The sequence below is a fragment of the Oncorhynchus kisutch genome, linkage group LG9 (assembly GCF_002021735.2).
Source record: "Oncorhynchus kisutch isolate 150728-3 linkage group LG9, Okis_V2, whole genome shotgun sequence".
NCBI lineage: Eukaryota > Metazoa > Chordata > Actinopteri > Salmoniformes > Salmonidae > Oncorhynchus > Oncorhynchus kisutch.
In genome coordinates, this window is record NC_034182.2 from 23273948 (window position 1) to 23301440 (window position 27493).

General features: G+C 41.4%; 2 protein-coding genes across 4 annotated transcripts; one reads left to right on the plus strand and one right to left on the minus strand.

Annotated features, from left to right (window-relative positions):
* Window positions 1–98: 98 nt before the first annotated feature.
* Window positions 99–21736, plus strand: LOC109896914 (leukotriene B4 receptor 1-like). The gene is made up of 7 exons (XM_020491368.2): window positions 99–350; window positions 7617–8063; window positions 8441–8710; window positions 9700–9803; window positions 10007–10103; window positions 10241–10284; window positions 18790–21736. Exons 2-7 carry the CDS (start codon window positions 7626–7628, stop codon window positions 19127–19129), a joined length of 1293 nt encoding a protein of 430 aa, XP_020346957.2. The 5' UTR covers window positions 99–350; window positions 7617–7625; the 3' UTR covers window positions 19130–21736.
* LOC109896917 (leukotriene B4 receptor 1) lies at window positions 21626–27158 on the minus strand. Of its 3 annotated transcripts, none has more exons than XM_020491371.2 (4): window positions 27046–27158; window positions 25626–26169; window positions 23536–23745; window positions 21626–22312 (listed from the first exon to the last, which is right to left on the minus strand). In XM_020491371.2, exons 2-4 carry the CDS (start codon window positions 26166–26168, stop codon window positions 21887–21889), a joined length of 1179 nt encoding a protein of 392 aa, XP_020346960.1. In that variant the 5' UTR covers window position 26169; window positions 27046–27158; the 3' UTR covers window positions 21626–21886. The 3 variants fall into 3 exon arrangements, with proteins under 3 accessions (XP_020346960.1, XP_031688045.1, XP_020346961.1); XM_031832185.1 differs by having other exon boundaries at window positions 21643–22312; window positions 25626–26705; window positions 27046–27131; XM_020491372.2 differs by lacking the exon at window positions 27046–27158 and having other exon boundaries at window positions 21643–22312; window positions 25626–27024.
* Window positions 27159–27493: the final 335 nt, after the last annotated feature.

A 27493-nucleotide genomic window follows, 5' to 3' on the forward strand; every position in this document is an offset into this window, starting at 1 on the left:
TTTACTGTGTGTGTGTGTCAATGTGTGCAAGTGTGTGTCTCATCTCTTTATACGGCGAGGAGGTGTCATTACATTATACAAAGATACACCCCCTTCCTTTAACTCTGCTATAGCATGCTACAGCCAGCATGACAGCTCAGGGAAAACACATAGTTTGAGAGCGAGAGAGAGAGAGAGAGAGAGAGAGAAAGTAAGGGGTAAGGAGGTGAGAACACGTGGAGAGAAAGAGGAGTATCGAGAAAAGTAGGAAGAAGATAAACATCAAGACTGTAAGAAATGAAATAAAGGAAGTCTCATCAATCCATGCCTCTAGTCCATCTCTTTCTCTTCCCCAGGATTAGGACTATTTGGTGAGTATGTTTTCCCTCTCTTTCTTCCCCCACCACACTCCTGACTCTGGTCCTGTCAGTCAATGGGAATAGTCAGTGAAGTAAAGTTAACACTAATGAGCTATTACCGTAGCCTCAGATAACAAAAGAGATAGTTATACACATCAGAAATAGGAATGCAAATACATTGGTAGTCCCGGGGCCTTATATGTCCTATCAAGTAGTTCTGAATAGGAGTTGACATTTAGGATACGTTTGACCTTTTTACACTGAGTGTACAAAACAGTAAGAAAACCTGCTCTTTGCATGACAGACTAACCAGGTGAATCCAGGTGAAAGCTATGATACCTTATTGATGTCACTTGTTAATTCCACTTCAATCATTGTAGATGAAGGGGAGGAAATCGCTTAGAGAATAATTTTTAAGCCTTGAGACAATTGAGACATGAATTGTGTATGTTTGCCATTGAGGGTGAATAGGCAAGACAAAGGACTTACAACATGGGCCAGCATCCCTGTGGAACGAGTCCATGCCCCGATGAATTGAGGCTGTTCTGAGGGCAAAAGGGGGTGCAACTCAATATTAGGAAGGTATTCCTAATGTTTTGTACACTCGGTGTAAGTAAATCTTAGTTCAAATGTTCTTGTCCTATCAAAGTAATAACTTAATTAATAAGCTGCACACAGCAAGTCAATACATGTCGAACATATTTACACTATTACCCAGTAAAAGAACACACCTTATAATCTAACACACACACACACACACACACCAAGCAAACCTCCTTGAACTTTCACAGTACTTTTTCTGGTAATTCTGCTTCATTACCTAAATGTTTGCTATAATAAAAGCAAATTAATAGTTGATAAAAAAGAAAGTTAGACAAATTTAGTAAGAGTTCTCAATATGCGTCTATGGGCATACTACCTCTGTGTTCCCTATTCTAAAGTAAGACCATATTTTTACTTGCAGAATTTTTTTCTCCCAGAAATGACCTCATTGGACAGAAAGGGGCACACCTTCCCTCATAAATGCCATTCAGCCATGATGTGAACAACTAAACTTCCATTTATAATGACATATATGAATGTTGACTCTAAAATATCAGATTATAAATCCCAGAAGGGCAATCCTCCCCACACTCTTGAGCGAAAGCATAAAATCTCTGCCTGATTTGTGTAGTTTGACGACATAAGTGGATTAATATCTGTCATATAGTCACCATTCAAGTCTGATGTAAACAATTCATGTAAACAATTCGTTTCGGGCAAACATGACATGGTTTTGCTCAATTCACATTATACCGTTATATGCCATACAGCCGACATTCATATATAGAAGTATAAATCAAGTCTTTGTTGCTAATTGTTTAGGTCAAATTTGGACCTGAATGCTGTATGGCATATGGTTGGGGGTGTTCCCCTTTCTGTTCAATTAGGTCATTTTTGAAGAAGAAAAATCAGCAATTCTTCTGCAAATAAAATTATGGTCACACTTTAGAATAGGGAACACATATTGACGTAGTATGCCCTTATTAGTCCCACATTGAGAACGCTTACTAAGAGTCTTTCTTTATTTCTTTTATTTCACATTTAACCAGGTAGGCAAGTTGAGAACAAGTTCTCATTTACAATTGCGACCTGGCCAATATAAAGCAAAGCAGTTCGACACATACAACGACACAGAGTTACACATGGAGTAAAACAAACATACAGTCAATAATACAGTATAAACAAGTCTATATACGATGTGAGCAAATGAGGTGAGATAAGGGAGGTAAAGGCAAAAAAAAGGCCATGGTGGCAAAGTAAATACAATATAGCAAGTAAAACACTGGAATGGTAGATTTGCAATGGAAGAATGTGCAAAGTAGAAATAAAAATAATGGGGTGCAAAGGAGCAAAATAAATAAATAAATTAAATACAGTAGGGAAAGAGGTAGTTGTTTGGGCTAAATTATAGGTGGGCTATGTACAGGTGCAGTAATCTGTGAGCTGTTTCCAGTTTCAGAGATTTTTGTAGTTTGTTCCAGTCATTGGCAGCAGAGAACTGGAAGGAGAGGCGGCCAAAGAAAGAATTGGTTTTGGGGGTGACTAGAGAGATATACCTGCTGGAGCGTGTGCTACAGGTGGGAGATGCTATGGTGACCAGCGAGCTGAGATAAGGGGGGACTTTACCTAGCAGCGTCTTGTAGATGACATGGAGCCAGTGGGTTTGGCGACGAGTATGAAGCGAGGGCCAGCCAACGAGAGCGTACAGGTCGCAATGGTGGGTAGTATATGGGGCTTTGGTGACAAAACGGATTGCACTGTGATAGACTGCATCCAATTTGTTGAGTAGGGTATTGGAGGCTATTTTGTAAATGACATCGCCAAAGTCGAGGATTGGTAGGATGGTCAGTTTTACAAGGGTATGTTTGGCAGCATGAGTGAAGGATGCTTTGTTGCGAAATAGGAAGCCAAATCTAGATTTAACTTTGATTTGTCTAACTTGCTTTTTATCAACTATTAATACATCGTTATTATAGTTAATAATTTGGTTAAGGATTGTCCAGTGTTCCATGACTTATGTTTGAATTAGAAAACACTTAATTAACGCCTAATATATGGCTAATAAAACATAAAGGCCTTATAAACTACTTATCTACCTATTTATACACTTCAAATTAGTGGTTAATGTGTGTATCTTAAATTAAAGTGTTACCCACGGTTCTATGCAACCCCTTGGAGTTGTTGTGTTCGTTTCGACTCATCTTAGATGTCCTACGGGAGCCACCGTACCTGGGATAAACAGTGTTTTTATGCTAGCTCAAGAATTGAGGATGTTAGAGTTGTAGCTTATAAACCTGAGGCTGATAGGAAAGAAAAAAGTATTGTTATTTTAACACAACACTGATCTTATATTAGAACTACATTCTCAGACTATAGTCTTCTCTGGACCAAACACTAAGATATAAGATTCATCCAACATGGTACCTTATTCCCATAGCACCTTATCCAAAGTTGTGCACTACATAGGGAATAGGGTGCCATTTCGAAAGCAGGCATACTGATTTGAAACAGGCCTCGGAGGGAGGTAGAATGATTTCTCAAACAAACACTGTAGCTACAAAATATTGTTTGCGTCACCACTCAAGTCTGGTCTAGCTGGTTAGGAATCAGTGTAGTGGAGAAGCCTGTCACAATTCCTCAACATTCCTACACATGTAGAAACTCCTCCCATTGTTTCAGCAAAAGCCTCTGACAAATAAGGACACATACTTTTGGAAGTAAGAATACATACCTTTCGGGGGATTTTTGTCTGATGCTTTGAAATGCAATAAGGTGCATAAAAGACATAGGCATCAAAATAAAAGTTATTACTTCAAGAATTTGAAGGTAATGTAGAGTAGTAATGCATGTGTACGCACGCATGGACACGCACAGGCTCATGCACGCAAGCACACGTACACACACACACTGTAATGGAGAACTGTACATTTTATGGTCATTTAGGGTATTATCAACTGTAAAATACTAAAAAGTTTTACTGCAGCATACTATCAATAATGATGCATTGTGGGAAAATGTGGGTTTGGCAAACAATTGCTGTATGTTGAATGGTACTATAATACACCCCACAGAATAAGGTATTGTACTGTATCTTTGGAGCACCAAATACCTTTTGACCACTAGTGGGTGCATAGTATTATTGTTTCTGGTGCATGAATATATTTCGAGGCATGCCTTGTAAGAGGCTATATTTGTTGCACCCACTAGTGAGAATGCTGTACCACTCCAATGTGGTTACAGTTCCCCATGACTTTGTATAGGGGACAGATTTGAGTGGCATGAAGACTTAAGCCCTATTCACACTGGACTAGTATTACTAGGGAATGTTGGTTATTTAATTAATACCCCAGAATGTCCATTATGCCCACACTGGCACTGCAGATGGATATTACCACTAGCACAGGACTATTAAAGGCCCAGTGCACTACTTTTGTGAGACATTTATTTTTTTACAATATTTAAAAAATATATATATTTTTTAATTCAGGTTTTTCAGGGGGTGCTGCAGCACCCTCAGAACCCCTACTTCCTACGGCTGTCTCCTCCCATATAAAAATGACTGCCATGGGACTAAAATGACAGATGTGGTGCTTCGGTAAAACTAATCCCATCCGAATAGGGCTTTAAACCTTAAATGGTTGAGCATTGGGCCTCCCGAGTGGCTCAGTGGTCTAAGGCACTGCATCGCTGTGGTCTAACATACGGCATCGCTGTGCCTCAAAAGATTATGGGTTTGAGTCCAGGCTCTGTCGCAGTTGGCCACGACTGGGAAACCCATGGGGCGGCGCACAATTGGCCCAGCATCGTCCGGGTTTGGGGAGGGTTTGACCGGCAGGAATATCCTTGTCCCATCGCGCACTAGCGACTCCTGTGGCGGTCCGGTTGCAGTGCAAGCTGACACAGTCAGGTGTTCTGTGTTTCCTCCGACACATTGGTGCGGCTGGCTTCCGGGTTAAGTGGGCATTGTGTCAAGAAGCAGTGCCGCTTGGTTGCGTTGTCTTTCGGAGGACGCACGGCTCTCGACCTTTGCCTCTCCCGAGTCCGTACGGGAGTTGCAGCGATGAGACAAGACTGTAACTACCAATTGGACACCATGAAAAAGGGGTAAACATTTTTTTTAAAATATGTTTGTCATGTCCTTTTTGGTCTGTTTTGCCATGTAGTCGCTGCCAGTTTGGAAGCCTTTGTTAAGGCCTCTCGAAGTGCAAGTGATATAAAACACTGAATATATATGGACACATTGTAATATGTAAACACTTTACCTAACAGCCAACCTGCTTGCACCAATCCCTTGTAATTACAGTAAAATACTGTGAAATACAAACCCCTCCCATGAATTTCATGCATACATGCATTCCGATTGAGATGGTTTGGTATGAGTTGGACCACAGAGTGAAGGAAAATCAGCCAACAAGTGCTCAGAATATGTGGGAACACCAAGATTGTTGGAAAAGCATTCTAGGTGAAGCTGGTTGAGAGAAATCCAAGAGTGTGCAAAGCTGTCAAGGCAAAGGGTGGCTAATTTCAAATATAAAATATATTTTGATGTTTAGCACTTTTTTTGGTTACTACATGATTCCATGTATGATATTTCATAGTTGTGATGTCTTCACTATTATTCTACAATGTAAAAATTAAGAAAAACCCTTGAATGAGCAGTTGTGTCCAAACTTTTGACTGGTACTGTATATATACACTACCGGTCAAAAGTTTTAGAACACCTACTCATGCAAGGGTTTTTCTTTATTTTTACTATTTTCTACATTTAGAATAATAGTGAAGACATCAAAACTATGAAATAACACACATGGACTCATGTAGTAACCAAAAAAGTGTTTAACGAATCAAAATATATTTTGTATTTGAGATTCTTCAAATAGCAACTCTTTGCCTTGACAGCTTTGCACACTCTTAAGGTATTTCAAGTTTTCAATTTGTATACATTTGCAAAAATATATATATAAACCTGTTTTTGCTTTGTCATTATGGGGTATTGTTTGTCAATTTGATGAGGAAAAACATGAATTTAATAAATTCAAAAAAGGCTGTTGCGTAATAAAATGTGGGAAAAGTTTAGGGGTTTGAATACTTTCCGAATGCACTGTACTGTAATATAAAATACTGGATTTTACTTGCCTCCGAGCTGTCTGTAAACTACTGTCAAATTCACAGTAACCCCTTAACAGTTCACACCAGCCAGTTGCTCCCCAACAAGGGAATGTATTCGCCATAAGTGAATCACTCAAAGCGATCTGTTAATTCTAAATCAATTCCACATTATTCCCATGATGTTTGATCTTCTCTATTTGTTCTCTTTGTCAGGTCATGTGTTTCACTGATTTCTCATTGGCTGCTCTGTTTACACTTCTCTCCTCTGCCTGGCTTTGTTCAACCCTGGTGTTGTACAACTGATGTGCAGTGCATTCAACATATGAGTTGCGATACAAAGATCATTGCTCCATCATTGTTTCCGTGCCAGAGACTGATAGTTTTGATACAAATACATTTGACTGCATACAAATATTTATACAACCGTTGTGTGGGGAACTCGTTTTGTAGACACACAACAGCCTCGCTGTCCATTAGGTGTGTTGGCTATGTTTAATAGTTAGTGAGAAAAAAAAAACATGTCAATTGCTGGCTGCACTCCATTGGCCTAAGCCAGTGGTTCCCAACCAGGGGTATTAGGACCCATGGGGTTGCTTGGCCTATCCACAGGGGGTACTTCAGTGGTACTCTGGGCAGAGCTAAATTCATTTGGTGGTACAGTAACTGAAAAACTTTGGGAACCACTGGCCTAAACTATACATGTTTGTCTTGCAATTAGAACCGCCACAGTGTTCGTATGGATTATAGCACTGCACACTGTCCAATGTGAATAAGCGTGTGCGAGTGCGGCAAAATAAATGTACAGTACACATACATGTTATTCAATCATTGCACCCACACTACTGGCGTCAGCGAGCGGTCTATGTGGCCAGGTGCTAAAAATAGAAATCGGTTCTATTTGTGACGCTCAACGCGCTGCAAGCCCGGCCTCTCCCATCACCTCACTGGTTTTTTAGAAACATGTACCCATGCCATCTCCTCATTGGTTTTTAGGAGCATATATCCACTTGGGTGATTGAAAGATCAACTTAGGTCCACATTCCAGTAGGTTGTAGTAATGCTGTAATGTTGGTTGCCAACCGTGAATATTAAGTCCAAAATAAGTAGAATAAGCCTGAGGAATGAGGAGAAATGATGAGAAAGGAATTCAGTTTACCGTTTTATCTGTAGATTAATTGTCGGAGTAGAGGACCTTGTGCATTTTCAGGTCAAATAAAGTGTGCAAGTGTGCGTCTGGTTTGGTCAGCATGTGAGCTTGTTTCGAATCTTATCAGACCTGGGTTCAAATGCTATTTGAAGTCTTTCAAGTACTTTGAGTGTTTGTTCTAGCCTGCCTGGAGTGCCAAGTGCATGGGATTTGACTATTCTATTGAATTACTAAACCAGGCAAGCTCAATCAAGCACAGATAAAGTATTTGAAATCATTTAAAATCGTAGTTGAACCTATCATCACATTTTAGTCATTTAGCAGACACTCTTCAGAGCAATTAGGGTTCAGTGCCTTTGTTAATTAAGGGCACATTTGACCGATTTTTCACCTAGTCGGCTCAGCTATTCAGCATTGCTGCTTATACAAGTTCATAAAACATGCCACTGTTTTGAAATCAATAACCTTGTCCCTTGCAGGTCATCACAATGGCCCACAACCAAAGCATTCCCCTTCGCCTCCTGTCCAACTTCTCCCTCCCCCAAATCATCCCTCCATCCCTCACAAACCCCTCCTCATCCCTCTATCCGTTCTCCTCCTCGACATCCCCCTCCCTGTTCCTGTCCACCTCCATGCACATCCTGAACACCACCAACACGTCTGTTTTCGGGGGAAACCAAAGCATTGTGGGTAATACCACCTCCACGACAGTAGGGGCTCTCATCCTGTGTCTGGTCTTGCTGCTGGGCCTCCCCGGCAACCTCTTCATCATCTGGAGTATCCTGGCGCGTGCCCGTCGTCGCTCCGTCACCACCCTCCTCATCCTCAATCTAGCGGTGGCCGACGGCTCACTCATGGCGCTCACGCCCTTCTTCGTGATCTACCTGGTCAAGAAGACTTGGGTTTTTGGCAATATCATGTGCAAGGTGGGGGCTCTTTTTCTTGTTGATTGTTGATATAATGGCTCCATTCCAGGCTGACTACACTGCAGTCAGTGCTAGATATTACAAAGCCTGCATAGGTATTAAGCATATACGCTAACCTCATCATATGATATACCAATCTGATGCCTGACTGTGCAGTCGATGACGTGGCAAGCAACCATTGCTTGATGCAATGCATTGACTGCAATGTAGTCGGCCTGGAACGTGACCAATGTCATTAGACCAGTGACATCATTTTATGCCAAAAGACGGACATATTACACATTTGATACTTAACATGCAGTGAGTACTTTACTTTTTCATTGAATCCTTATCCTTTTGAAATGCTAAGAATATGTCTCTCTTTTTGTCTCCATCAGATACTCTTTTACTTGTGCCTAGCCAACATGTACGCCTCCATCCAACTGATCATGCTGATGAGCCTGCACAGGCTGGTGGCCGTGGTGTGGCCTAAGCGCGTCGCTGCACTTGCTGGACGGAAGGCGGTACTGCGTGGGGTGCTGGTGCTGTGGACCATGGTGCTGGTCGCGTCCATCCCTGCGTTGCTGTTCAGGGACGAGCGGAAGACCGTGCACCCCAATGGGAAGAGCCGGGTAGTGTGTGAGTCGTTGCACAAGCAGCAGAGTCATGTGAGTGACACTATTTACTGACTGGCTTAATCCTCTTCATTCCTGGTGGTTCTAGCTTGTATGGCGCCCTATAAATATATATATACAAAAAGAACACTCATAACGATCGGAAAGAAGTAACAAAGACAAATAGAAACAAATTGTAGTATATAAATACAAATAGAAAAGATAATCAAATTGTTACCCTATTGCTAACAAAATACACACAAATAAAATTGCACAAATCCTATATCACAAATAGAATAACACACTTATAAAGAAGAGAACCTGATTATTACACCTTTGCACTTCAAACAAGAAACACACAAACTAAATTGCACAACTAATTGCAATGACTAATTACATTAATACCGTTCAAAGTAAGAGTTGCGCTATTTGATACATTCACCCGCTCCCCCTACTTCGGGCTTCCATTGGGGAGACCTGAGGTCAACCTACCCCGCCCCCTCCCCATCTCGTACTTCTGAGTGGGAGACCTTCCCAGGTATTAGCCTGCCTAGCTCACAAACTAGAATCGGGGCGCCCACAGGGTGTCCCACATCATTGACCTGACGTGCAAATGAGAGAGAAAACCAATCGCACAAATGTCACCATTCGGTGTGTATATATATATATATATATAGATAGATTCATATATATATATATATATTCAATTTTTTTGTGTGGGTGCCCCTTGCTGCCCCCGGCAGGATGCCGGCTGTACATGTCACCTATGCCTAAATCCGCCACTGACCATAGGGCTTGCATGTGAGTGATGGGAGAAGGAGAAGAGCATTTCATCAACAATTAAAGACTTGTATGTCAGTTGAGAGAAGAAGAAAGTACTTACTTTTTATGATGGCTTTCTATCACCGTAGCATCTGTAGTCAGATCATCCATAAAAACATTGTTAGGTATGGAGTATAAACATTACATTGCTTTTGTGTATATAGCGTCACTGACAATAAACAATCAAGCTGTCGATGAAGGTGATCTCTATGCTGATACAGGTGGTGCTCCAGTACACGTTGGAAACAGTGCTGGGATTTGTAGTTCCTTACGGGGTGATTATAGGCAGCTACATCTGCATCCTGCGGCGGATCAGGCAGACAAGGTTCACTGTTTTACTATTATTTTACTATCTTTAATTTATTGATCTTGATCTTATTGACCATTTTCTCGATCTTCATTTCATATTTGGCTAGAATGTATTGTACTTCCTCATCTTTCTCACTTTATTTTATGTTTGTTTGTGAAGCACTTTGAAATGCATTTTTTGTAAGACTATGCCGTATAAATAACATTTGATTTGACCAGGTTCAGGAGGAGGATCCGCAGTGAGAATCTCATCCTGGCCATCGTGGTAACCTTCGGTGTCTTCTGGTTGCCCTACCATGTCATCAACATTGTGCAGGTATTGCGTGTTTTGTGTGTGAGTTTTATAGCCAGGGCCTCACACTCCCTATTGGGGCTAAAATAATAGGTGCTGCTGTAACATGACTGTATGTTATTATGAAATATGTTCTCATAGATTTAAATATGTCCTTACAGGTTGCTGCAGCACTTTCTCCAAAGGATTCAACTCTAAAAGCAAGGTAGGCTCACTAATAGGGCTTTCTAAATGACTGTGTCATAACATCCTCATCCCCTTTTGTGTTTGTAGTGTCATAATAACCTTTCATTCATTTTATTATCATCAAATCCCAAACTCAATTTTCATTAAAAGAAAGAACCGCCCTGTTTTCCCTCCCTCCCTCCCTCCCTCCCTCCCTCCCTCCCTCCCTCCCTCCCTCCCTCCCTCCCTCCCTCCCTCCCTCCCTCCCTCCCTCCCTCCCTCCCTCCCTCCCTCCCTCCCTCCCTCCCTCCCTCCCTCCCTCCCTGCCTCCCTGCCTCCCTGCCTCCCTGCCTCCCTCCCTCCAATGGTATTATCAACAGTAAAAAAAAAAATAATAATAATTTAACTGCAGCGTACTGTAAATTATGGAGCATTGTAGGATATTGCTGTTTTCAAATCAAATCAAATTTTATTGGTCACATACACATATTTAGCAGAGGTTATTGTGGGTGTGCAAAATACTTGTGTTCCTAGCTCCAGCAGAGCAGTAGTATCTAACAATTCACAATAATACACCAATCTAAAAGTAAAATAATGGAATGAAGAAATATATAAATATTAGGACGAGCAATGGCATTGACTAAAAACCTGTATCGAATACAGTTAATACATATGAGATGAGTAAAGCAGTATGTAAACATTATTAAAGTGACTAGTGTTCCATTATTAAAGTGGCCAGTGATTCCATGTCTATGTATATACGGCAGCAGTCTCTAAGGTGCAGGGTTGAGTAGCCAGGTGGTAGCCAGCTAGAGATGGCTATTTAACAGTCTGATGCCCTTCAGTTAGAAGCTGTGTTTGTCTCTCGGTCCCAGCTTTGATGCACCTGTACTGACCTCGCCTTCTGGATGATAGCGGGGTGAACAGGCCGTGGCTCTGGTGGTTGACGTCTTTGATGATAATTTTTGCCTTCCTGTGACACCGGGTGCTGTAGGTGTCCTGGAGGGCAGGCAGTGTGCCCCTGGTGATGCTTAAGGCAGACCACACTACTCTCTGGAGAGCCCTGTGGTTGTGGGAGGTGCAGTTGTGTACCAGGCAGTGATACAGCCAGACAGGATGCTCTCAATTGTGCATCTGTAAAAGTGTCTGAGGGTCTTAAGGGGCCAAGACAAATTTCTTCAGCCTCCTGAGGTTGAAGAGGTGCTGTTGCACCTTCTTCACCACACTATCTGTGTGGGTGGACTATTTCAGTTTGTCTGTGATGTGTACACTGAGGAACTGAAACCTTCCACCTTCTCCACTGTGGTCCCGTCGATGTGGATTGGGTCGTGCTCCCTGTTTCCTTTTGATGATTAAGTTGGAGGCTTACTTGGTCACGCAGTCATGGATGAACAAGGGAGTACTGGAGGGGGCTGAGCATGCACCATTGTGGGGCCCCTGTGTCGAGGGTCACCGAAGTGGAGGTGTTGTTTCCTACCTTCAGCACTTGGGGGCGGCCTGTCAGGAAGTCCAGGACCCAGTTGCACAGGGTGGGGTTCAGACCAATGGCCCCGATTTTAATGATGAGCTTGGCGGGTACTATGATGTTGAAGGCTGAGCTTTAGTCAATGATCAGCTTTCTGACGAAGGTATTCCTCTTGTCCAGATGGGATCGGGTAGTGTGCAGTGTGATGGTGATTGCACTGTCTACGGTTCTATTGGGGCAGTAAGCAAATTGAAGTGGGTCTAGGGTGTCAGGTAAGGTAGAGGTAATATGATCCTTAACTAGTCTAAAAACACTTCATGATGACAGGAGTTCTACGGGGCGATAGTCATTTAGTTCAGTTACCTTTGCTTTCTTGGGTACAGGAACAATGGTGGGCATCCTGAAGCCTGGGATAAGGAAAGATTGAATATGTCCGTAAAAAATCCAGCCAGCTGGTCTGCGCATGCTCTGAGGACGTGGCTAGAGATGCCGTCTTGGCTGGCAGCCTTGCGAGGGTTAACACGCTTTAAATGTCTTACTCGCTTTGGCCACGGAGAATGAGAGCGGGAGAATGAAAATGGGAGTGGGCTGCGTCGGTGGCACTGTGTTATCCTCAAAGGGGGTGAAGTTGTTTATCTTGTCTGAGTTTTCACCCTAATCTATTGCACCTGATTCTAATAATTAGTTTATGGTTTATGCACTGAATTAGGTTAGTTACAACTGGGGTTGGACTGAAACCTACAGGAGGGTAGCTCTCCAGGAACCGGGTTAGAGAGCCCTGCTGTAGACCCAGCCACATACTCATGTCTGAGCCATTGAATTGCGACTCCACTTTGCGACTCCACATGGTCTCTGTACTGATGTTTTGCCTGTTTGATTGCCTTATGGAAGGAATAACTATACTGTTTGTATTCAACCATATTCCCAGTTACCTTTCCATGGTTAAATGCGGTGGTTCACGCTTTCAGTTTTGCGTGAATGTTGCCATCTATCCACAGTTTCTGGTTTGGGTAGGTTTTAATAGTCACCATGGGAACAACATCTCCTATACACTTCCTGATGAACTCAGTCACATTGTCCGTGTAAACGTCAATGTTATTCTCAGAGGCTACCCGGAACGTATCCCAGTCTTCGTGATCAAAACAATCTTGAAGCATGGATTCCGATTGGTCAGACCAGCGTTGAATAGACCTTAGCGCGGGTACTTCGTGTTTGAGTTTCTGGAGGAGCAAAATGGAGTCGTGATCTGATTTGCTGAAGGGAGAGCCTTGTAGGCATCTTGAAAAGGTGAGTAGCAGTGGTCTAGTGTTTTCCCTAAGCGAGTAATACAGTCAATGTGTTGATAGCGTTTTCTGCAAATTTGCTTTGTTAAAATCCCCAGCTACAATAAATGTGACCTCAGGATATGTGGTTTGCAGTTTGCATAAAGTCCAGTGTAGTTCCTTTAGGGCAGTCGTGGTATCGGCTTGAGGGGGAACATGCATGGCTGTGACTATAACCAAAGAGAATTCTCTTGTGAGGCAATACGGTTGGCATTTGATTGTGAGATATTCTAGGTTGGGTGAACAAAAGGACTTGAGTTTCTGTAGGTTATCTCAATCACGCCATGAGTAGTTAATCATACAACATACACCCCCGCCTTTCTTCTTCCTGGAGAGTTCTTTATTCTTGTGTGAGCGATGAACTAAGAACCCAGCTGGCTATATGGACGGGGACAGTATATCCCGACAGAGCCATGATTCCGTGAAACAGAGTATATTACAGTCCCTGATGTCTCTCTGTTCGGAGGTCCTCGCCTTAAGCTTGGCTACTTCATTGTCCAGAGACTGAACATTAGCGAGTAATATACTCCGAATGGTACTGTAATACTACCCGACAGAATACAGTTCCGTACCATATCTTTGGAGCCCCAAAAACCTTGAACACTAGTGGTTGCATGGTATTGTTGTTTCTGGCTCATTAACATATTTTGAGGCGTGCCTTTTATAAGAGGCTATATTTTTTGCACCCGTGAGGGAGAATGCTGTACAAATTTAACCTGTCTAGGACACAGGTTCTGTGTTGTACATTAAGTCCAATACAGCAAATGAAAGATACCCATCGTGTCCGATTTTTAAAATGTTTTACAGCGAAAACACAACATATATTTATGTTAGATCACCACCAAATCCCCCCCAAAATAAAGAAAAACACACAGCCATTTTTCCCAGCCAAAGATAGTCACAAAAGCAGAATTAGAGATAAAAATGTATCACTAACCTTTGATAATCTTCATCAGATGACACTCATATGACATCATGTTACACAATACATTTATGTTTTGTTAGATAATATGCATATTTATATCCACAAATCTCGGTTTACATTGGCGCCATGTTCAGAAATGCCTCCAAAATATCCGGAGTAATTACAGAGAGCTACGTCAGATAACAGAAATACTCATCATAAACTTTGACGAAAGATACATGTTTTACATATAATTGAAGATACACTGGTTCCTAATGCAACCGCTGTGTCAAAAAAAAAAATTACGTTACGAAAAAAGCATACCATGCAATAATCTGAGATGGCACTCAGACGTAAATATATTTCTCCGCCATGTTAGAGTCAACAGAAATACGAAATTACATATTCCCTTACCTTTGATGATCTTTCATCAGAATGCAGTGCAAGGAATCCTAGTTCCGCAATAAATCGTTGTTTTGTTCCATAATGTCCATTACTAGTGTCCAATTAGTTACTTTTGCTAGCACGTTTAGTTCACATGTCCAAAAGCTGGTGCGGGTCCAGGCGAACTCGGACGAAAACTTCAAAAAGTTATATTCCAGGTCGAATAAACTGGTCAAACTAAGTAAAGAATCAATCTTCAGGATGTTACTACATGGCCCCACACGTACCTCTAGGGGTACCATCCCCCACTGCTCAACTGACACAGTGGCGCACAGAACGCAAAAATATTCTTAGAAATATTTAACCTCCACACATTAACAAGTCCAATAGCTCAAATGAAAGATAAACACCTTGTTCATCTAGCCAGCAAGTCAGATTTCTAAAATGTTTTACGCCGAAAACATAGCACATATTTATGTCAAACCACCACCAAAAGATAGGCTAATTTACATAGCCATTTTGTAGAACAATAGATGCAATCACAAAAGCAGGATTAAAAGAAAAATAATTCACTAACCTTTTGAAAATCTTCATCAGATGACAGGAATAGGACATGTTATACAGTACATTTATGTTTTTTTCAATAATATGCAATTTATATCCATAAATCACGGTTTACATTGAACGTCATGGTCAAAAAATGCTACTACAATGTCCGGAGAAATTATGATAACTCTGCCAGATAACAGAAATACACATCATAAACGTTGACTAAATATACATGTTCTCATATAGTTAGAAAGATACACTTCTTCTTAATAAAACAGCTGTGTTACATTTATTTTTAACGTTACAGAATTCGTTCACTTGTCAATAATATGAGACGGCGCTCATAGATTAGCAATATGGCTTCGCTATTTCGGAGTCCACAGAAATACATAATAACCACATAAATATTCCCTTACCTTTGCCGTTGTTCGATCAGAAGTCGTGGAAGAAGTCATACTTACCAAAACCAGCGTTTGCCTTTCAAATGTGGGTCTTTGGGTTATCAAACGCGACTAATTTCGGCTGAAAAGCACTCAAAAATCTATGGGTTGCGCATCGAAACTTCAAAATTACATATTATATGTCGACTAAACTGGTCAAACTAAGTTCAGATTCGAGCTAAAACATGTTTTAATCATATATAAAAATCCTTAGCTCGAAAGGAGAAGCCTATATCGTTTGGTGGATCTTGGAACAAAGAGAGAAAATGGCAGAGGCGCGCACGTATTATTGCGTGCCCCATTGAAAGAGGACATTGCGCTGAAGAGATAGAAACTATTCCCAGATCTGTAGCTGGTTGGGAAGGGTGGGGGCGATGACGTCAAAGTTGGGCCAACTTTTCTGATGACAGAAAGAGTTTGGAAGAATGGCTGCCCTGTGAGTTCTGCTTTACATAGAGACATAATTTGAACGGTTTTAGAAGCTTTAGAGTGTTTTCTATTCAATAATATTTATTATATGCATTTATTAGCAATTTTTTACAGATTTCTTGTCAGTTTACTATGGGCACGCATTCCTCCAACGGGGGCAGTATTCTGCCATAGCCTTAACAGGTTTTAATATCATATATATCCAATAACGTTCCAACCGGAGCATTCGTTTTTGTCTACAGAGTAATGGAACGCAAGGCGATACTGTGCGTAACCAGGAACTGGCATTCCGCCAGACCAGTGACTCATTCGCCTCCCATCCGGTCTCACATCACACTAGAGGCTTCATTCCATGTTCTACTGACTGTTGACATCTAGTGGAAGGCATAGGAAGTGCGAACAGATCCATATCTTATTTGGATGTGAATAGGCGATGGGTTGAAAATCAACCAGTCCCAGAATTTCCACTTCCTGTTTGGAAGTTTGCCTGCCCTATGAGTTCTGTTATACTCACAGACATAATTCAAACAGTTTTAGAAACTTCAGTGTTTTCTATCCAATAGTAATAAAAATATACATATATTAGCATCTGGGACAGAGTAAGAGGCACACAATTAATCCAAAGTGAAAATGCTGCCCCCTATCCCTAAAAGGTTGAACTCTTATGTCGTTATAGTTCCCCATCATTTTAAAATGTATAGCGGACAGATTGGAGTGGCATAAAGTCTTAAACATTAAATTGGGGGTGTAAAACTCATTCCATGTCGGGTCTACAGTCTGTAGGTTTTTCCTTTCAATTAAGACAACCAGGTGAGTGGAGTTCTTTACTAATTAGTGACCTTAATTCATCAATCAAGTACCAGGGAGGAGTGACAACCTGCAGACATTTGGCCCTCTGTGGAATGAGTTTGACACATGTGCCTTAAATGGTTGAGCATTTTGCCATGTCCTTTTGGTCTGTTTAACCCTGTAGTCACTGCCAGTTTGGAAGCCTTTGTTAAGGCCTCTAGAAGTGCAAGTGATATATAAAACACCAGATATTCATTAATATGCTGTAATGTGTAAACACTTTACCTAGTAGCCAACCTGCTTGCACCAATCCCTTGTATTTACAGTAAAATACTGTGAAATACAGACAGTTGAAGTCGGAAGTTTACATACACTTAGGTTGGAGTCATTAAAACTCGTTTTTCAACCACTCCACAAATATCTTGTTACAAACTATAGTTTTGGCAAATCGATTAGGACATCTACTTTGTGCATGACACAAGTAATTTTTCCAACAATTGTTTACAGGCTAATTATTTCACAGAAGTTTACATACAGTAAGTTGGCTGCCTTTAAACAGCTTGGAAAATTCCAGAAAATTATATCATGGCTTTAGAAGCTTCTGATTGGCTAATTGACATCATTTGTCTCAATTGGAGGCGTACCTGTTAATGTATTTCATGGCCTACCTTCAAACTCAGTTCCTCTTTGCTTGATATCATGGGAAAATCAGAAGAAATTCGCCAAGACCTCATAAAAAAATTGTAGACCTCCACAAGTCTGGCTCATCCTTGGGAGCAATTTCCAAACGCCTGAAGGTACCACGTTCATCGGCACAAACAATAGTACCAAGTATAAACACCATTGGACCACGCAGCCGCCATACCGCTCAGGAAGGAGACGCATTCTGTCTCCTAGAGATGAACATACTTTGGGGCGAAAAGTGTAAATCAAGCCCAGAACAACAGCAAAGGACCTTGTGAAGATGCTGAAGGAAACCGGTACAAAAGTATCTATATCCACAGTAAAACGATTCCTACATAACCTGAAAGGCCACTCGGCAAGGAAGAAGCCACTGCTCCAAAACCGCTATAAAAAAGCCAGACTACAGTTTGCAACTGCATATGGGGACAAAGATCGTACTTTTTGGAGAAATGTCCTCTGGTCTGATGAAACAAAAGTAGAACTGTTTGGCCATAATGACCATCATTATGTTTGGAGGAAAAAGGGGGAGGCTTGACAGCTGAAGAACACCATCCCAACCATGAAGCATGGGGGTGGCAGCATCATGTTGTGGGGGTGCTTTGCTGCAGGTGGGACTGGTGCACTTCACAAAATAGATGGCATCATGAGGCAAGAAAATTATGTGGATATATTGAAGCAACATCTCAAAGCTTGGTCGCAAATGAGTCTTCCAAATGGACAATGACCCCAAGCATACTTCCAAAGTTGTGGCAAAATGGCTTAAGGACAACAAAGTCAAGGTATTGGAGTGGCCATCACAAAGCCCTGACCTCAATCCCATAGAACATTCGTGGGCAGAACTGAAAAGGCGTGTGCGAGCAAGGAGGCCTACAAACCTGATTCAGTTACACCAACTCTGTCAGGAGGAATGGGCCAAAATTCACCCAAGTTATTGTGGGAAGCTTGTGGAAGGCTACCCGAAACGTTTGACCCAAGTTAAACAATTTAAAGGCAATACTACCAAATACTAACATACTGTTCTCTCTGCTAATGCAAGGCTAACGGTACCGATGCACCAGCAGGACCCTTAACAGCTTCCAATCCCAAGCCATATAAGACTGCTAAATAGTTATTCTATGTAGCTATTTGGTTAACTATTTAACTATCTGCATTTACCCTTTTTGCACTAACCTTTTTGAGTCATCACGTACACTGCTGCTACTGTTGATTATCTGTCCCTTTAATCCTAGTTATTTGTACATACAGTATTGACCTCAATTACCATGTACCTTTTCAGATTGATTTGGTGTTGGCACCCCATGTATATAGCCAAGTTATCGTTAGTCATTATTTCTCCATTTTCTTTCTCTCTGCATTGTTGGAAAGTGCCCATAAGCAATCATTTCACTGTTAGTCTACTCCTGTTGTTTACGAAGCATGTGACTAATCAAATTTGTTTTGAAAAAAAACAACATAATTTTGCTTGGCTGTAAGTTACTGTCAAATTCATGGCAACCCGTTTACAGTCCTCTGTATTCCCCCCCCCCCCCCCCCCCCCCCCCGTATCTCCCTCCCTCCATTCCTCTCACTCCCCCCCAAGGCTTGACCCTATTTGGCAGACCAGCCGTGCGGTCACCTCAGCCCTGGCCTTCATCAGCAGCTGTGCCAACCCTGTCCTCTACACTTTTGTTGGCAAGTCCTACATCAGGCGGGACGGCTTTGCCTTCATGGCCCGCTTGTTCGAGGGCACGGCGCAGGACTCTGGGACAAGGAAGAGCCGACAGAACAGCCAGAATAGCCGAGAGAGAGACAGGGATGCAAAGGAGGTCGGACTGAAGGAAAAGGAGGGAGACCTAGAGTCGACAACCAGCTCCAATGTCATGAGTCCCGTCTGTGTGAAACCTGTTAAGAATGGCAAGCCGGGCCCGATTCCGACTTAGGAAATGATGCCTTTCTTTTGCACATCTTTCCTACACATTTCTCAGTAGTTTACCTTATGAAGGTGAGTAATGGGCTTCGCAGGAGTGGTTCCCTTAAGCGCACTGAAGAAATGTCATTCACCTGCTGAAAACCCTCTTACTTACTGGCCAACAGATTTTCTCGTGGAGTTTTCATTCAATAGAGTTTTCAGTACATTTATTTAGCCATCCCTTTAAATATGGCGTACCTTTTAGTTTTGTTTACAGACTCAATACAATATATCGAGAGAATCGGTTCAGAATATTAGGGATCAATTAAAGAAAGCCATCTTAGTATATATGTGCATACTCATCTCAGTTTCAGCACCAAGTGGTAGATTTTAAAATACTCTGATCTTGTAGATTATTTAGGGTTAGGAAATTATTTGTGAATCCTAAAAAAAAGGTTTGGAGGAAGAAAATGGGTTTGATTCATTCAGAAAATTGCCACGTTCAGATCTTTAACTCATGGTAATTTTGGATGATTAGTGAACAAAGAATTATAATAGGGAGAATAGTGTGAAATAGTAGGCTATACCCTCATCTATTTCCTGCACTAACCATGGAACTGTGTGATGACACATCCAAGTATTGCACCATACGTTGTGTTCAAACTGTTACGTTTGGTCTGTGCTCCTCTCCATAACGATTGAATTAGCTATGTCTTAACAACAAAAAAAAATATATATATATATATATATATATATATATATATATATATATATATATATATATATATATATAAACTGTTACTAATGATCCTCACCAACAACCACATGCCCGTGATGGCGTTTACAGAGGAACCAAATGAAGGTTAACAAACTAATGTAAATAAATGGAACGATAATGTAGACTACACCAACTGAAGGGAACTAACAGTAAATTGGCAGTTGAATATGTGTTGTTATTAGGCCTACTGACGATTGATGCTGATAGTGACTAATATTTAACATGATAGAACTAGGAAACAGAGAAGGTCGGTGTAGCCTATAAATCAAGACATTCGAGAGTGCCCATCCCAGCAAGGTAAGGCCTTACATTCTGCCTAATGGCACAGCATTTCATAAACTTCGCTGTGGGAAAGTTGATATGCTTCCGTTTTCTACCATTTGACTGGTTTCACATATGCCTCCAGCAATTATAAGATAAAATATATCTAAAACAGGTGTCATTTATATGTAAAATTCCCTTATCCAAAGGGATGACTAATTTACCTAGCTCTTCCCAATAGCTCTTATCAAGCTATAAATTAGACAAAAATTAAGTAGATACTTTTCCCACGTTATTCCTTATTCATGGTTTCCTCATGCTAAAGGTGTTGGAATTTTATGCCTTTCCTATGCATGCCTTTCCTTTGCACTTTTCAGTATTTGGCATTCAGACTTATTTAGTCGTGTAAAGCGCTCTGCAGGAGTGGCTACCTTGCGCACTTTGAATAAATTGCATTCAACTGCTGAAAACCCTCCCCATATGCTGGGCTACAGATTTTCTCTTGGAGTTTTCATTCAATGGGGTTTTCCTATAGCTCTGGTCTCCAATTTTCATCTTTGCAAATTATGAGAGCACACAATTAGAATTCTGAATAACCTATATATCCTATTTCACTGTGCAATACAGTAACGGTCATGTTGATAAGGCTTTCAGTTTGCTTCCATATGGCTGGTTTCACATAAGGAAAAGTTATCTAAAACAATTACTATGTGTATTTACAATCCCCTTCTCAAAACGGTTACTCATTTACCTAGCTCTTATAAATAGATATGATCAAGTTGTTACAGTGCATGGAGAAATTGTGTTATTTCTATTGGAACAAATTAAGTAGATGCTTTTTCTACTTGAATCGGGAGGTTTGCTAGACCTTATTCATGGTTTCCTCACGTAAAGGTGGTGGAATTATTAGGGAATTTAAGTCAAGGTCAGAATACGACGTATCTGTAGACACTCCTCTGCCTCAGCTTCATTTATTCGGTCTCCACCTCGAACGAATAGGGGATGAATAGCATACTATTCCCATGCTTAAGTTCAAGGTTAGAATACGCATAGAGAGGAAAACGCATTTTAAAAAAGGAATAAAGTTCCAATTACACACGCTTAACTCTGGTCGGAAACTGGGCCATAGTGACTGGAAGATGAATGAGTTGGATGCTATTTCAGAAGCTGTTTTGGAGGGAATGTAGTTTCCTGTAGTTCGCATGGTTGGCCACTAGATATGCAAGTCATGTTTCCTAATGGTTCATGACTGACTTACTGACTGAACCATATCTCTGTTTTTAGAGGTGGTGATTCAAGCTCAGTGGGTGGTGGAGTGAATTGAGTCAATTGTCTTTACAGTATGCTTTGTCTGACTCTCTCTCCTTCTCTCCATTTGTGTCAAATCAAATTTGATTTGATTTGTGTGTGTGCGCACACATGTGATTTACTGCTGTAAGTACACTACAATACCAAATTGTTAGAGTAAAAAGAGCACTGTATAATGTAAAGTGTTACCAATATTTGTATAATTGTTTACCACATTTATTTGATCAAAAGCATTAAGACATGTTGTGTTTGTGCCAGTGCAAGAAAATTAAAAACACTTTTCTCAGAGAAGATATGGCTGCCGTTGATTGATTAGGAAACTCTTAGAGGTGAGATCGACATTCACAACAAGACAGCTATCAGAAGAGTCATGACCGACTGGCAAGCAATAGCATGCAGGACTTTCACAATCAGTCCAGTCATTTCTTTGCCTTCAGGGAATTAGTTTCCCTCCTCTTCCTCCTTTTTTCCTGGAACTATTGTCATCTCTTTTTCTTGTTCTGCCTCCTCGTCCTCCTTCTCCACCTCTCTTTTCCCTGGAACCATTGTCATTTCTTCAACCTCTCCCTCTGGTTTCCCACCTCCCCAGTCCTCCTTCTCTTTCTCTCTACCGCTACCATCATGCTTTGCTCTCACGCTGGGCATGTCCATGTTGGTGGCCGTCCCCTCAAGCAGCTGTGCCACGCCCCCCAAACACCTGGAGGAGGAGCCATAGATTGTGAGGGAGGAGCCAGAGCAGGAGCCAGCCATGGTATAGAGCAGAGGGTTGACAGCACTGCTGAGGTAAGCTACAGCTATGACCACTGTCCTAGCTCTCAGACAGAACCCCAGCAAATCCGTGGAAGACCCGGAGAGAACGGCCCCCACCTGAAACAAGGAATCATAAGTTTTATTATGAACTTGAACTATGTCTACAGACAGTAGATTTGTGTTTTAATGCTATTTTTTTAATCCCCAATTTCGATCTTGTCTCATCGCTGCAACTCCCCAACGGGCTCAGGAGGCAAAAGTCGAGTCATGATTCCTCCGAAACATGACCCGCCAAACCGTGCTCCTTAATACCCGCACCAATGTGTCAGAGAAAACACTGTTCACATGACGACTGAGGTCGGCCTGCATGCGCCAGCACCGCCACAAGGAGTTGCTAGAGCGCGATGTGCTAACTAAAGCCCCCTCCAGCCTAACCCTGACGACACTGGGCCAATTGTGCGCCGCCCTATTGGACTCCCGATCACAACCGGTTGTGATACAGCCCGAGATCAAACCCGGGTCTGTAGTGACGCCTTAGACCGCTGTGCCACTCGGGAGGCCTCCAATGGTGACTTTAAAACAGTTAAGAGTTTAATGGCTATGATACGATAAAACTGAGGATGGATCAACAATTCTAACCTGATTGACAAAATGAAAAGGAGCCTGTAAAAAATATTCCAAAACATGCATCCTGTTTGCAACAAGGCACTAAAGTAATACAGTGAAAAACGTGGCAAAGCTTTTTGTCCTGAATAAAAAAAAGTGTCATTTGGGACAAATCCAATACGACACATTACTGAGTACCACTCTTTGCATCATGTTATGGATGTGCTTGTAATCGTTAAGGACAGGGGAGTTTTCAGCATAAAAAAGAATTGCTGCCAAAGGTGCTTGTGCAAAGTATTGACTCCGGTGTGAATACTTATGTAGGTGTTTCATTTTCAATACATTTTCTGAAAGCATTTTTTCACTTTGTCATAATGGTTTATTGTGCGTCGATGGGTTATTGTTTTTTTAATCCATTTTGTATTCAGGCTGTAAAACAACTAAACGTGGAATAAGTCAAGGGGTATAGATATTTTTTGAAGGCACTGTATGTACGTACTGTATAGTGCATTCACGAAGTATCCATACCCCTTGACTTATTCCACGTTTAGTTTCACAGCCTGAACTCAAAATGTGTTAAATAAAAAAGGTTCCTTGTCAATCTACACACAATACCCCATAATGACAAAGCGAAAACAGATAAAAAAAATTGTTTTTGCTAATTTATTACAAGTTTTTAAAAAAAACATACTTTATTTACATAAGTATTCAGACCCTTTAATATATATGCCCACTTGCAGGATGTTGACCAGGTGGTACGGAGCCCACAAGAGGGCGAAAGTCACGACTATCAGTGTGATGAGGCGGTTGGTCTTCCTGTAGGAGCGGTGGTGCCAGTGGGCACGGCTGGATGCTAAGGCATGAGCGATGCGTAAGTAGCAGAACGTCATGATGCTGAAGGGGACCAGGAACGCAGTAACTGTTTCTAGGGAATAGTGGAACACCTGGTGGAGAGGATAGGACGAGAAACGATTTGATTTCATTATTAAAGTGTCTTCAGGATGCCAAGCCCACATGGGGTTACATTTTAGTACGAGTGTAACTACATATTTTATCTACTTAAATTGCAGTTCTTGTCTTTTACAAATAAATGCATCAAAAACTATGTTGACAGATTGATCAATTGTTTTAGCTACAGTGCCTTGCGAAAGTATTCGTCCCCCTTGAACTTTGCGACCTTTTGCCACATTTCAGGCTTCAAACATAAAGATATAAAACTGTATTTTTTTGTGAAGAATCAACAACAAGTGGGACACAATCATGAAGTGGAACGACATTTATTGGATATTTCAAACTTTTTTAACAAATCAAAAACGGAAAAATTGGGCGTGCAAAATTATTCAGCCCCCTTATCAGTTAATACTTTGTAGCGCCACCTTTTGCTGCGATTACAGCTGTAAGTCGCTTGGGGTATGTCTCTATCAGTTTTGCACATCGAGAGACTGACATTTTTTCCCAATCCTCCTTGCAAAACAGCTCGAGCTCAGTGAGGTTGGATGGAGAGCATTTGTGAACAGCAGTTTTCAGTTGATTCTCCATTGGATTCAGGTCTGGACTTTGACATTCTAACACCTGGATATGTTTATTTTTGAACCATTCCATTGTAGATTTTGCTTTATGTTTTGGATCATTGTCTTGTTGGAAGACAAATCTCCGTCCCAGTCTCAGGTCTTTTGCAGACTCCATCAGGTTTTCTTCCAGAATGGTCCTCTTTTGGCTCCATCCATCTTCCCATCAATTTTAACCATCTTCCCTGTCCCTGCTGAAGAAAAGCAGGCCCAAACCATGATGCTGCCACCACCATGTTTGACAGTGGGGATGTGTGTTCAGGGTGATGAGCTGTGTTGCTTTTACGCCAAACATAACATTTTGCATTGTTGCCAAAAAGTTCAATTTTCACATGTTTGGTGTGTCTCCCAGGTGGCTTGTGGCAAACTTTAAACAACACTTTTTATGGATATCTTTAAGAAATGGCTTTCTTCTTGCCACTCTTCCATAAAGGCCAGATTTGTGCAATATACGACTGATTGTTGTCCTATGGACAGAGTCTCCCACCTCAGCTGTAGATCTCTGCAGTTCATCCAGAGTGATCATGGGCCTCTTGGCTGCATCTCTGATCAGTCTTCTCCTTGTATGAGCTGAAAGTTTAGAGGGATGGCCAGGTCTTGGTAGATTTGCAGTGGTCTGATACTCCTTCCATTTCAATATTATCGCTTGCACAGTGCTCCTTGGGATGTTTAAAGCTTGGGAAATCTTTTTGTATCCAAATCCGGCTTTAAACTTCTTCACAATAGTATCTCGGACCTGCCTGGTGTGTTCCTTGTTCTTCATGATGCTCTCTGCGCTTTTAAAGGACCTCTGAGACTATCACAGTGCAGGTGCATTTATACGGAGACTTGATTACACACAGGTGGATTGTATTTATCATCATTAGTCATTTAGGTCAACATTGGATCATTCAGAGATCCTCACTGAACTTCTGGAGAGAGTTTGCTGCACTGAAAGTAAAGGGGCATTAAAAAAAGTTTGAAATATCCAATAAATGTCGTTCCACTTCATGATTGTGTCCCACTTGTTGTTGATTCTTCACAAAAAAATACAGTTTTATATCTTTATGTTTGAAGCCTGAAATGTGGCAAAAGGTCGCAAAAGTTCAAGGGGGCCGAATACTTTCACAAAGCACTGTATATCCACATCTATTTAGAATAAATATGCATATAGAATTTAAAAAATCTACGATATGTTTTATGGAAAACAGATGAAATAATGTGGTGTACAATACTAAAATAAGATGTATGAAGGAATATTCTGTCAGTAAAGTTACCTGGTGGGCGGGCCCGGGGTGATGCGTGGTACACTCCCCCTTTCGGACCTGGCGGTACACAAGCTGAGGAGTGGGCAGCACCGTAGCCAGCGCCCACACCACACCCATGATAGGAAAGAGCTTCGACTTCGTCCGGACTCGCTGGGACCAGAAAGGGCGTAGCACGCCATGGAGTCGGTCGACCCCCATCAAGGTGATCAATAGGATGCTGAGGTACATGTTGATGCCACAGACGTAATGCAGGAGCTTACACATTATCTCTCCAAACTCCCAGACTCTGGACTTGAAGAGCTGGTGAATAAAGAAGGGTGCGGAGAGCAGCACGAGTGCGTCAGCGGCCGCTAGCTGGAGGATGAAGAGGGACGTGATGGAACGGCGACTCAGGCGGAATAGTATGGTCCAAACCACTAGGAGGTTTCCGGGGAGACCCAAGGCCATAGCAACCAGGAGAAAGGAGATTCCGACAGAATAAGGGATGGAGGGGTTGGGAGTGGATGAGTCGGTAGAGAAGTAGGTGGTGGTATTCCATGCTGTGGATTCCATCCTGAGAGTCGGAATCGAGAAAGAGCGACAGAGAGGGAGAGCGAGAGAGACGTAAAACAAGTGGGGGAGGAAATGGATGATTTTATCATTGAGAAAGAGGAAGTTGCTTGATTCGTTGTTTAGCAACCCTGTGACAGATTATTGTGAAATGTATTTGTGTGCAGTACATTTTGTAGTGAATTTCAATCACAGATAAAGACAGTAGGTTACTTAAGACGACAGGAAAGGAGGATGGGTGGGCATATAACATGAAAGTCCAGCAACCCGAAGGTTACGGGATTGAATCTCAACATAGACAACTATTACATTTGAGCTAATTAGCAACTACTTTGCAAACCCTTCCCCTAAACCTTTAACCATTTAACTACTTAGCTATCATGTTACCTGACGGTAACCTTAACCCCCAAACCTAACTATTCTGCCCTTGAGTTGCGTTCTCATGCAAAACTAGACAGATAGCTAACAACTAAGTCTTAAATAAAACTCCCAAGGCGTGACTTTTCTTGAATGAATATCTTAAAAACGTTTGTTGTGAAACTGCAAAACACAGAAAAGAATATACTTTAGTATTCAATTCACACCGACATACAGTAGCTGTACATTATACATTTGAAGTTGCATAAATACAAAGCACCATATAGCTAATAGTTCCTCATATGGTAATTGGCTAACTTCTTTCATTACTCTAATAATGTAATAATAAAAGTATATTTTACAATTCGTTTGCATGACCAACGAGCAAAGTAATACAGCTAATGACATACATGAAAGGCATTGCAATTTGTGTGAGTAAATTCAGCCAACTAACATTGATATGTAAGCAACTCTATCAATAACAAGATTATCATCATTAGCTAAATGCTTGAATCGAACTTACAAACAAATATTTTCCAAGGCTGAAGCGTGACAAGAAATAACTACACCGAAAGACCAGCACCGTAGCGTTGTTCTTAGTTGCTTCTATGCGTGCAGAACAAATTCTCTACTTCCTGTTTGCGTAGTCTTTCTAAGTACCAGAAAGCTCCACTAGGGGGCGAATAACACCATGGAACACAATGAAAATACATTTTAACCATTGTAATAAAATAATCTGTTACATTCTAACAGGATGGCAGCACACTCCCCGCCTGGTATAATGAAATTGTGCCACTATGAAATAAAACATATCAAGAAACAAATAATGTCCTTTGTGTTATTATCTTTTGTCTCTAGGATGCTTCAGAAAGAACAACAACAATCTCTGAGATTGGTCTCAGAAACACCTTAGCAGCTCCTTGCTTGACAATTTTTAGTTCTACTTTCCTAACCTTTTTGTCAGTACTGGG